The 12,908-nt window shown below is 38.6% G+C and overlaps 1 protein-coding gene across 1 annotated transcript; it reads right to left on the bottom strand.

Moving 5' to 3' along the window:
• Positions 1-4,238: 4,238 nt before the first annotated feature.
• On the bottom strand, positions 4,239-12,501 carry pyroxd2 (pyridine nucleotide-disulphide oxidoreductase domain 2). The gene is made up of 16 exons (XM_061746085.1): positions 12,347-12,501; positions 11,971-11,990; positions 11,675-11,768; positions 10,359-10,432; positions 10,060-10,215; positions 9,425-9,578; positions 9,271-9,332; positions 9,050-9,147; positions 8,807-8,948; positions 8,586-8,720; positions 7,909-7,981; positions 6,381-6,534; positions 5,732-5,883; positions 5,387-5,493; positions 4,918-5,038; positions 4,239-4,691 (listed from the first exon to the last, which is right to left on the bottom strand). Exons 1-16 carry the CDS (start codon positions 12,486-12,488, stop codon positions 4,621-4,623), a joined length of 1,755 nt encoding a protein of 584 aa, XP_061602069.1. The 5' UTR covers positions 12,489-12,501; the 3' UTR covers positions 4,239-4,620.
• Positions 12,502-12,908: the final 407 nt, after the last annotated feature.

Genomic DNA, 12,908 nt, shown 5'->3' with positions numbered 1-12,908 from the left:
CGCGCCTCCCTGAGTAGCGTCTTAAAGGCGCAGCGCACCTTTCTCGGTTATCAACAAACAGCACTCATGTCATACATATTGATACGGAAAGGTATTAGGGCAAGGCAGGAGAAAAATAAAAATAATATTTTAGAGGAAGATTTTTTTTTCATTATGCACTTCGAGAAAAAATTCGAAATGTCGAGACAAAAGTCGAAATGTCGAGATTAATGTGGAAGTACAATTTCGAGAAAAAAGTTGAAATGTTGAGAAAAAAGTCAAAATGTCGAGATTAATGTGGAAGTACAATTTCGTGAAAAAAGTCGAAATGTTACGACGGAGTATTAGGGCCAAACTAAGACAAAAAAAATTATAGGAAATTACGAGAATAAAGTCATAATATAATGAGAATAAAGTCGTAAAATTACGAGAATAAAGTCATAATGTTGCGAGAATAAAGTCGTAATAGAATAAAGTCGTAATATTATGAGAATAATGTCGTAATATTATGAGAATAAAGTCGTAACATTACGAGAATAAAGTCGTAACATTACGAGAATAAAATCGTAATTTATGAGAATAAAGTCGTAATATTACGAGAATAAAGTCGTAATTTATGAGAACTCTAACAGGAAGAGCAGTCTTCTCCCTGTGTTAAAATGAGGAATATTTAGCATCTTGTGATGTTATATTTATATATTTATAATATATTTAATATTACGACTTTATTCTCGTAATATTACGACTTTATTCTTGTAATGTTACGACTTTATTCTCAAAATATTACGACTTTATTCTCAAAATATTACGACTTTATTCTGGTAATATTATGTCTTTAATCTCGTAATTTTACGACTTTATTCTCATATTATTATGAATTTATTCTCGTAATTTCCATTTTTTTGTCTTAGTTTGGCCCTAATACTCCGTCGTAAAATGTTGAGAAAAAAAGTCGAAATTTTGCTAATAGAGTTGAAATGTCGAGATTAATGTTGAAGTACAATTTTGAGAAAAGTCGAAATGTTGAGAAAAAAGTCAAAATTTCGAGAATAAAGTTGAAATGTTGAGAAAAAAGGCGAAATTTCGACTTTATATACGAAATTTCGATTTTATTCTTGAAATTGTATTTCAACATTATTCTCGAGGTTTCGACTTTTTTCTCGACATTTCGACTTTTTTCTCGAAATTGTATTTCAACATTAATCTCGACATTTCGACTTTTTTCTCGAAGTGCACAATAAAAAAAAAAACTTTCCCCTCTTCCCCCTTTTTCTCCTGCATGGCCCTAACATTCTTCCGTATATTGATGGTAGTATTGACACACACATTTTTTTTCAAAATATGCATGAATTATTTATTAATTTCCCCTATTAGAACATTTCTAAATCTCTACATGACTTAAAACATTGTTATAGCTCACAATGGTAGCTCCAAATAATTCCAAATAATTTTCTTTAATCTGACCGCGCCTTTGCGGTGGCTGCCCTGAAACTGTGGAATAGCTTGCCACTAAAAATTAGATCTGCTCAGACCCTAGAGGTTTTTAAGCCATCCTTGAAAACGTATTTATTTTCATTAGCTTTTGGTGTACGGTAAATAGTGGCCTACATCTGTGGTTACTGTGAGAAGTGATTGTGAACTTTGTGTGTCTGTTGTTTGCTGTCTATTTTTTATTACTATTTTATTGATCATCCTAGTACAGTAATGATTTTATTGTTTCTGCACTTTGTACTGTATTTTCTTTTGCTATTGTTTCATTTTAATGTATACTGTACAGCACTTTGGTCGACCTCTGTTGTTTTTAAATGTGCTATATAAATAAAATTGACATTGACATTGACATTGACATTCTTTAACCATTCATTGGCTTAATGCTTTATATCAGGGGTGTTCAACCCTGGTCCTCGGGACATTCGGTGCGTCCGAAATGCCATACTAAACAGTATATACTAAAAAGTATACTTAAGTTCGGCACACTTTTGAGTAAATATTAGTAGTATGCATTAATTCTTCTTCCTGCCGTTGGGAGGAAGTGACATGTCACAGCAGCAGTAGCAACGCTCCGCTCCGCTATTTCCTGTTTATCCTGGCCGAAACAAGATGACATTATATAATATTATTATATACAAATATTATAATATTAATATTATATTATAATATTATTATACTTAATATTATACTTATGACATTATACGTATGATAGCAACACACCGCTGCATTGCATTGTGGGAAGTTTCTGCTCGGCTAGTGTCCATCAATCCACACTAATACATTTCTCCGGAATGAGTATGGATAGCGCATACTATTGAGTCAGACGCACTAAAAAATCTCGCATACTCATTTTGCATACTCATTAGGTTGGAAGTATGCAATTTTGGACGCAGCCCCTCTGTCCTGCATGTTCTAGAATCTAGATGTTGCGCTGCATCATCACACCTGATTAATGGTCGTCAATTAATGGTCGTCATCAGCTTGTCATCCAGGTCTGCACAAGTCTTATAATGATGACAACAGTCACTGTATCACGGTGTGATGAAGCAGGGTAGCATCTAAATTCTAAAACAATGGCCTTCAACCCTGGTCCTCGAGATCTACTGTCCTGCATGTTTAAGATGCTACCCTGCTTCAGCACACCGTGATACAAAGAGCTGTGTCAACAACTGAACTGTCCAGACCTTGATGACAAGCTAATGAGGCCGGGAAACATCCAAAACATGCGGGACAGTAGATCTTGAGTACCAGGGTTGGTGACCATTGCTTTATATGATGTTTGGAGATGACATTGTGATGTGTAGTGAGAGCAGGGAACAGGTGGAGGTTTGCCCTGGAAAGGAGAGGAATGAAGGTTAGTCGCAGCAAGACGGAGTATATGTGTGTGAATGAGAAGAACCCAAGTGGAAGAGTGAAGTTACAGGGAGAAGAGATAGAGAAGGTGGAGGATTTTAAGTACTTGGGGTTAACAGGTCAGAGCAATGGAGAGTGTGGAAAAGAGGTGAAGAAACGTGTGCAGGCGGAATGGAGCGGGTGGGGAAAGTGTCAGGTGTGATGTGTGATAAAAGAGTTTCAGCTAAAATGAAATGAAAGGTGTACAAAACTGTGGTGAGACCACTGATGTTGTTTGGTCTAGAGACAGTGTCACTGAGGAAAAGACAGGAGGCAGAGCTGGAGGTCTTGATATTTTCTTTAGAAATAAATATAATTCAGAACGCCTTTTTCCATCAATGAAACTAAGCCCTCTTGCCATAAATACTGTAAAATAGACCCAAATATAAGGTTTTTACCTTACCTTTAATATTAAACAGGAACTTTTTTTGGGGGGGGGGCATAGGCATAACAATCTAAATTATTTTTGGAGAGTGGTGTTGGTCTCTTTGCAGCACTGCTAACTATTATTCAGTGTTCTTTTAATGGACGTGAGCAGGGTCTTACAGTGCATAGACGCTGCTCTGTGTGTCCATGCAATGTGACTCATAGATTATAACATGCCAACTCAGAGAGATGTCGACCACTTTTGAAAACCATAACAGTCATCTAAAACTTCCATTTTTACACAGTTAGTCAGACTGTGGTTAAGTTGTTAGGATCACATGTTTATCTCCACAAACCTCAGACAAACCCCTGTTCTTTGTTTGCTTTTATTTGAGATCATATTTTTTGCATTCACAACCAAATACTATTTATAAAATGTGTGTGTGTTTAATTTGGTTCTTTATCTACTTTGATTACCAAAGTACTTCCTGTGTTCACAGTTTTGCAGAAACACATTTAATTCCAAAAGGTTCATAAACTCACAAGTACCACAGTTGTAAAACAACAATGAAGTTTTAAGATTCTGTCTGAACTCATCTTTATGGCTCAACTTACTTGATTGCATTTTGTAAGTCAATACTATACAGTATATAACACTATATAGTCTTTTGGTTAAAGACATTTTAGTTTTTCACATGATGATGTAACATTAAGGGACAAAAGAATGAGGAAATGATCCTTCAGGCTCGTAACTGATGGCCAGTCTGTGTCGCTGTCTGCGGATATACTGTACATATATGTAATATGGCCTTCACTCTAAACACTTTATATTTTAAGAGATTTGAGTTGATTTTTGTTGGTCAAAGCTCACTAGTTGGTCGCAAATCTTTGATTCAAGATTCCCCCCTAATTCTAAAAAAAACAACATAGTTACATTATCAAGTAAAACAATTCTTGTGGAATAAATACAACAAATGTAATTTCACAATTATGAAAAGATATTTTCCAGATTTATTTGAATTATTTTTATTTATTCAATATTTAATCATGAAAAACATTTTAGTTCAGTTTACTGACCCAATTGTCAGTTATTTTAAAAATACATTTGCACTCAACATCTTCATATCTATGCATCAGGGATTTTCTGATGACTTCATCTCTACAAGAAGACTTCTCCTATGAATAGCTTATAAAAGGCCTTAAAAACCTGCCTTTTCCACCACCTGTTAGTGTCATTTATCACATATAACTATTATCATATCAACCATTTCTCTGCTTACAACAAGAGAGGCATCAGACAGATATTCAAATAGGTGTTCTGAGTTGAATCCACACAGCGGAGATATTGTAGCGCACCGCTGAATGAACCAGACACTGATACCGCCACGTTTCTCAGCGACGTTTCAAGTCAGCCATGACGGTGAGGGCAGCGTTCCAGCCAGGAGAACCCATCACACCACCGCCTAAAGATCATCCAACACATGAAAATCACATTGTTTACTCAGTCGCCTGACATCACCATCACTTCTTTATCAACAGCAGTGAAGATAAGATTTCACTCAAAGCTCCAAGGTTCATTTCTGTACTCTTCAACTGTTACAAAACACTTCATGATACTTTACTGTACTATACCATGCTCGACATACTGCAACATTTGTATTTATCATCCTTCTGTCATTAAAGGCAAACCTGGATGACAGCCGCTGCCACAGAGATAGAGGCCTTTGATTGGTGATCGGTAGTCTGAGAGAGCGGGCAAAGGCCGTGCGAGGTAGAGCTGGTCCAGAGACATTGAGCCGTGGAAAATATTCTGTAAACACAGGAGCAAAATGTTGTCTTTTCATTCCTTTTGGGTACAACTAAATATCCTGCCATTTGGTTAGTTACTGCCCCATAAAGACACATAAGAATCTGTAGAGTTCAGTTCAGTGCTGGTGTGAACTTTGATTCTGTTACATTCGTTGTGCTAAAAGTATCCGTAACCATTAACTGCCTGTATACCAGACCGGCCCTTATGTGACGAGGGGAGGACTCGACACTGGAGGACGCAAATTACTTCCTCTTTCAGTGAACGGCAGATTGTGTCAAACAAATAAGCTCCAAGTCAACATTCAAATTGTCTCACAGTTCTACAATGTCTACAGTGTACAGTGTGTACCCCTCCAGTGAGTCCAAAGATCCTCTCCAGGTCTGATGGACACAGGATATCTCTGCCAACTACGGACTTTTTAAACCCAGGGGCATATTGCTCCACCCAGTCGAATGCTGCAGAAACAGACAAACACGTGCGTTTTCACTCAAACATGTTAATCAATACACATGTAAACATTTTCAGTTGTTAAAATGTTATTCACTTTTTTGACAATGTATAGTTCTTGAAATAAACATTTTCTGTCATTCTCGTCTGTTGTTTTATATTTCAGGGTTTGATATCAGCTTGAATTGCAGTTGTTAAGCCTTAACTTGGATCTATAAGAATCTCAGCAGCATTTCAGTTTCTAACCAGTGTCTGCGAAGGCCTCCCGGTCCTGGTCAGTCCACTCCCTCCCCTCTATGTGGTAGGGGGTGAACTGGCAGAACAGTGACACCACGTGACAGCCAGGGGGCGCCAGAGTGGGATCCAACACAGAGGGGATGGTCATCTCCAGCATCGGCCTATGGGATTAGAGGAACATTTTATAAGAATATCGTGGGAAATAAAGGATGGATGACTTGTCTTTGGATGAAACAAGATCAGAATGCTTTTGTAAATTAGTTAAGAAAGAAAGTTAAGTTTATTATCTAAACTTGTGTAAAAAAATATTTTGATGCACATTCTGCAGTCTGTAAGCAAACTAACTCTGTTAACTAATTTATAGTCACTTCAAGAAATAGACAAGGATAACAAAGACTTGGTTCACCAAAATATGCAGGGAAAATCTATTTGTATGAACTTATAAACTCAATATCTGTGTCTAAAGCATTCTCACTACTGACTGTGAAGTACAACCTTTTGCAGCTGCTGGTCTGATAATGTATGACTGAGTCTTATATGCAAGTTCAAGGGAAATCTTTGCCAGAACATCAAATGAAACGATTTGTGCAGAACAAATGCAGAGTCATATTTATGAGGTAAAGTGCTCATTTCTGTAAGAGTGTGAAAGCCTTTATACCTGGTTGAGGGACGTCCACTCTGGGCATCTTTATATGCAGTCTCCAGTATGTCCACGCTTTCACAGTTTAGATGGATGGAGCATTGATGGTGGGGTCCAGGTTTATCGTCTGGTGTAGGAGATGCAAGGAAGTTTGGTAGCTTGTCTACTGCCACTGTAAAAACAGGTCCCAACAAAGAAAAAGTAATTAGATCAATTAACACTTCACTTTCATAAAAAATAACAACATAGCACTACACAGCACTACATTTACTGTAGAAAGGCATATGATGCAGAATTAATTCACTATATGTGACTATAGCTTCCAATTGCTTGACCATAAATATTAGAGAATATAAAATATGCATCAGACTGCATGTTGAGATGTGAATGCCATCTCATGAGAAAAGCTCTCCTGTTCCCTCTCACATGCTGCTCTCATGATAGAAAAAATGGATGGAGACTCATAATGAAGTGTTCAGTATCTGGGGCGCAGGAGTGCTCCTTAACGTCCACTTTACACCATCTGCAATCCTTCCTCCTTTACTCTCTGGTATAAAAAGAGCAGAGAATGGGCTCCAGCAGCCATGTCTTGAGGGGCTTTATTTCTTTTACAGATGTTGTTTATTATAAAAGGAGTGAGAAATGAACACAGGGTTCACAGTATGTACTTAAATACGCAAATCTAAAGGTTAGCATCCAGCCAACTTTGGTGTTAGCACTATACTCACAATCTGTTACATAAAAAACTAAATTACTCGAATTTCAACACAGCATGATATACAACTATTAACCTTTTTTAATTGAAAATGCATCAAAACCATGGCGATTTGTTTGAACCGCATTTGTTACAACAAGCTAGTGCTTTGTTAGGGTTAGCAAGCCGATTTATACAGAATCCTATAACAAACGGTCTCAATAAAATCAATTACACAAATGTTGAAATTGTAATGAACTCAAAGCTAGTGATGTAAAGAGTATAGGGAGTACCACAGAAACGAATGGACGTGGGTTGAATCCCGGCAATGTTACGCCTACGCAGAGTTTACATGTTCTTCCCCTGCTTGCGTTGGTTTTCTCCGGTTTCCACTCACAGTCCAAAAATATTTATGCCAGGTTAACTGGTGCTTCTTAATTAGGAGTGAGTGTGAATGTGTGTGATTGTTTGTCTATATGTGGCGCTGTGATGGCAGGTTTACCCCTGCCTTTTGGCCGTAGAAAGCTGGGATAGACTCCAGCAGACCCCTGTGACCATAAATAGGAATAAATAGGTGTAGATAATGGGAAGATGGATGAATGAGTTTCCAAATGACTCGCATAACACACACACATATGTCAGAGGACATTACAGAACACGTGAGGATATGTGACCTTCCACAAAGACCTTTATGTATACATGGCACGACAATGACATTTTCATCAGAGACCCACTTCCTGAGTTTCATATGCTTGGAGATGTGCAGATAGTGTTTAAAACTTAAATAAACAATACATTTTTCTTGTTAAGTGTATATGGCTGGATGGCTGCATCATAAAACCAGAGACTTACCATTGATCTTAGTAACAGGGGAGGTGTAGTCAATCTGATCTACAGCTCTGATGAACTCTGGAGACAGGGCGGCCTACAAATGAAAGATAAGGTTCAATTCAGCTACATATATCTACAAAAACATTACTGGTCTGCTCCCACCTTATATCCAGACCTACACATTTCATAAAAAATACTGAAACCTACTGCCTTTGCTCCAAAGATTTATTCCTATATCTATGCGAAAAGACTATAGAGAATTTGGGGAAAAGCGGTTCAAATATTCAGCTCTATCCGCTTGAAAACAGTTTCAAAAGCAGCCAATTCTGAGTAAGTTGGTTTCATTGAAGAAATACAAAGACATTATAAATAATTTGGATGAAAAACTAGCTTGCTGCAAATCTAATATATCAAATCATGGCTTCAGAGTAGCCTGAGACGACTAATGATGAATTATTATTATTCTAAGTCCTCTGGGTTTGATCTGTATGACTGCGGTTATCTCTGGTTTACAATGTGGGCATAGTTGCTTAAATGCTAATAAGTATCCTGGCCAAGACAAGCACTTGCCTGTCTTGGCCAGGACACTCTCGCCAAAGAGATTTTAAATCTCATTAATTGATAGATGCATATTTAAAAAATAATAATTTTGCGTATTCTCTGCTGTTATCACATGCAATGATCATTTTCTATATTACCTGTGGTGTGAGGTTCTTGAAGGTTACATAAGGAGTAGCATTTGATAAAACCACTTTACTGTGGATCTCTGTGCCATCCTTTAGTGCCACTCCCCTGGCAGAACCATCTGAACCAACAAGTATCTGCCCCACATCCTGCCAAGGACACAAGACCAGAGTATAGACACTGAAAAACTATTTCATTAGCAAAACATAAACATAATACGTAACAACTGCATTACCTTCTCAGTGAAGATGTCCACGCCGTAGGATCGAGCAGCTTTAGCAATAGACTGAGACACTCCTCCCATGCCTCCCTCTACATAACCCCATGCTCCCTTCTCCGTCTCCAGCTCTCCCATCACATGGTGCAGGAGTACATATCTTAAAGATAAAATGTTTGAGAGGTCAGTCTTAAAGTCTTCTGGGTTACGCTTTCGATTAGAGGCCCAAGAGTGCCACACAGTGTGTAAAATTTATCTCACCCACTACCAGGATTACTGGGACTGGTCATGGCTCCTATCACGCCGTCAGTCGCCAGTGTCGCTCTCAGTGGCTCTGACTCAAACCACCGTGTGAGAATCTTTGGAAAAGTAAAAGTTTGTGATTACACTACTAAATTAAGAAAACTGGGTGATAAAATGGGAAAAGAAATCAGGGAAAAAAGCATTAACCAGTGCAGTGTTTTGAACTAACGACAACAAACCTTCATTATCGGTGCTGTTACGATCTCATAGAATTCTGGAAGATTCCTGCCAAGTTTTAAACCTTAAAAATCCACACACAAACTCAACTCAACACCACTCTTTCAAAGTACAACACCAAAAGTGAATTTTCAAAGCATGCATGCATCAACGCACCACATTTGACAATAGGTGTCAGTGTTTTTGCTGCAGTCAGCCTTTTCCTCAGCGATCCAGTTGTGACACCTGGAATGTCGACAGGAGGAGCGTCCAGCAGAGGGTGGATAGCAGCTCCTAGCTTGTCAAGATATGCAACGAACTCTGGATAGGCCTGAAAACGCATGAAAGAACAGGTGGTGAGCATATGAATGTAAGGCATTCAGAGACAAAAGTCCAGGATTTGAATCCTAAAGCCATCCAGCGGCAGTAACTTTTGGCGCGTGGACGGATCACGTTATTCCAGCCAGATCCTCCCCACCCCATCTGGCGCCCCGGCTGGCCAGAGGAGAAAGTGTGTAGACCAGTACTGTTGTATGGTTTTCTGAGGGTAGCTCACATTAGCTACCTAAGGGAACACGGGGAGAACATGCAAACTCCACACAGAAAGGCCCTTTCGCCAACCCCACCCAGGGTGAGGGTGCTGAAGTCATGGGGGAAGTAAACACGCTCTCAGCACGAACCCAGGACCTTCTAGCACTACCAGCTGCGCCAGTAACTTTTGAAGTTTACTTTTATGTAAGCTTATTGGACATGATGTAAATGTGTGTAGAAAACAAGCTCATACCCTTCAACAGGGCTTTCGTGGCGTTTACCTTTGCATCCCTCTGTGAGAACTTCCCGATCTCATTCTGGTTCTTGGCCAGATCTGCGCCGAGGGTGAGGGACCTCGGTGGGAGACCTCTCACTCCCTCCTCCAACATGGGGGTGAAAGCATGGGGGTCTCTCATGTACACCTTAAGCCCATGTTTCTGAATAAAGGTAAAAACAAGAGTAAAGCTATACCGATTAAATAAATGAAGGTCTGAAAATAGAGCCTAACTCTTTCAACTGTGCTGATTTAGTAGATTTATAAAAAAGAAAAAGAAAAGTTGGCAGTAACGGTGGTGTATACCTCCAGCTCCAGGTCTCGGTAAATGTGTGGTCGTAATAAACTGAGCAAATAGGAGCACCTGGAGAAGAGGAAACCTGCAAATAAGAGTGACATTTCTCTAATAAGAATGAAACAGATCACTTTAATTTGCATTGTATCACCTATACTTTGAATTGTAACATGGTCATAAGTCAAGGTCAATTTTCTCATGGAGCATATCTCATTTAAAGACATGTAACTAAAAACAATAGGACAAAAACAAACAGCAACATGTTTCTTACTAGAAAAGATTGAACATCACATTGTTGGGAAATGCTTTTACAAACCTTTCCAGTTTGATGTACAGTAACAACTGCTTCTCTAAGACAATTGCTAATGTCTTTCTCTCTTTGAACTGTGTTACGACACCTGAATAATTCCGACCAACAATTGCTAAAACATCTGCTTTGATATAAGTCTGCACGCTTGCTGATCATCAGTTCATCAAAGCTGATGATTCGCAGTATCAGGCTGCAACTTACCCTCCTAAATCAGTGAGGGAGTACTAAGTATTACTCACAGGATTTTTTTGTTGGGTTGTATTTACATAAACATAAAGTCCCAGATTTGATCATTTTTTGTGACATTTTTACTCTAAATTCTCATTAAGAGAGAGGGCACTAACTTTTACATGTGACTATATATGGAGGTGAAAACTGTTCTATGTATTTGGGGCACCTTCTGCAAAAAAAAGTGGAGCTTGAGGCAAAATGTTAATCACTAGTGCGGTAACAGGGATGTGGATATCAATAAGATCTGATAAATAGGAACTGTTTACAAAAGCTGCATAGAAGACAGATCTTAGCTATCATTGCGGACTGCAGGAGACTTGTCAGGAGGATATAAAAGTACCAAGAACTTTTGGGGGGCTTTGAAAGGGAGATAAGGCCTCATATTGGAAATTGTTGGAAAACGTTTAATTTGAAAATTCCACTGATGTTTTCCAACTTTTTATTAGAAAAAACAAACAAAAAACATTCCTATGATCATGAGATTATCCAGTACCATATAATAAATTTGTATGCAGTTTATAGATCAGGTTAAACCCAACAAGTAACTCTTATCAGGTACTGTAGCTTCATCCACCACCATTAACACGTGTTTGAACGTTTCTACCATGCAGATAAATTTTTTTGATTATTTTAGTATTGCTGCATGCTTGTGTTACTCTATGTAATTTGTACGTTCTACATAGCAGTTTTCCTTTTGACAATGTTCTTAGTTCTAAAAGGTGTTATGCTGTTTTACACTGAGATATTCTGCACAATCACAATATGTGTGATTAAGGTAGATCCTACCAGGGAAGATCTCCTCTGAAACTGCTGCTCCCCCCAGCAAGTGTCTGCGCTCCAACACAGCTGTCTTCACACCTCCCTTCTGAAGATAGGCAGCCTAGGTACACACACACACACACACACACACACACACACACACACACACACACACACACACACACACACACACACACACACACACACACACACACACACACACACACACACACACACACATTTATATGCTACCTTTACCCTGCAGAGCAATATAGGTGTGCATATTGTACATGAAGTGCTTGGGGATGGCTTTATGAACTCACTGCCACCAGTCCATTGTGTCCTGCAAAAAAATGAAAATAAACACATAATTTTCCCTGCATTTTTCAAGAAAAGAAATTAAAACTACTTAATATTCAAACAGTTTCACTGAAAAGAAAAAAATCTGTTGCTGAGCAAGCAATACAACTGCACCTTTATAACCAAGTTCAACAAGTCCAAAGTTAAACCGTTAATATCCAACTGTTATTAAACATAGATACACAGCCAACATTTCTGCACAAAAAATTAAGGCATTTGGGGGCTAAAGGAATATGTCATTAATTTCCTAAAGCATACTTAAGGTGAAAGGTTGCACAATTTCTACAAGTGTGCAGCGCAGTTCCACATAGCGGCAGTGATTCAGTCCTGAGATCTCACCTCCGCCGATGATCACCGCGTCATAACTGGATTTCAAAGCGGTGTGATTTGATCTGGCCCCAGTCAGTGTCCAAACCAGATTCACAGTCCTCCGTCCTCTTTCAGTCCACACCGCTGCAGCCATGGCAGGAGTTTGAAGCATTTAGTTGTTCTTCATCAGTCCCGCCTCCTTTTAACCCATAGATCTGCGGAAAGTAGATCTGGGTTTCGGGCAAATATCCTTAAAAAAAAACTTCTCCTGGCCAGTCGGTGGCAGGAAACAAACTAAATGAGTTATTACGTGTGCATTTTTATCTAGTTAATTTAAGTATTAGTATTCAGATAATCTGATCACTAAGTCAGAAAGTGGCAGACTGTGCGCATATTGACTGATGAGACATCTTTGAGTTTTTTTCTATGTTTGCAGCATAATAGCCAAAAGTTCCTTTGTTATGTGTTATGATTATTTTTATGTGATATTGGTATGTTTTTCCCCGAAATTCAAACATATAAACTGACAAATGCATCCAAAATCTGCCTGTGACAGTCACATCTCATGACCATGACCACCTCATACCTCATA

This window comes from Cololabis saira, chromosome 17 (genome assembly GCF_033807715.1).
Source record: "Cololabis saira isolate AMF1-May2022 chromosome 17, fColSai1.1, whole genome shotgun sequence".
NCBI lineage: Eukaryota > Metazoa > Chordata > Actinopteri > Beloniformes > Belonidae > Cololabis > Cololabis saira.
Note: the sequence above shows the minus strand (reverse complement) of the source record. Positions and strands in the feature narration are given on the sequence as shown.

Excerpts from the sequence above, each read along its gene's own strand:
- pyroxd2 (XM_061746085.1), bottom strand. The coding sequence starts at position 12,488 with ATGCTTCAAACTCCTGCCATGGCTGCAGCGGTGTGGACTGAAAGAGGA. Across the intron at positions 6,535-7,908 it reads CCCTGTTACTAAGATCAATG|TGGCAGTAGACAAGCTACCA; the intron begins GTAAGTCTCTGG and ends CTGTTTTTACAG. Across the intron at positions 5,884-6,380 it reads AGTGGACGTCCCTCAACCAG|GCCGATGCTGGAGATGACCA; the intron begins GTATAAAGGCTT and ends CTAATCCCATAG.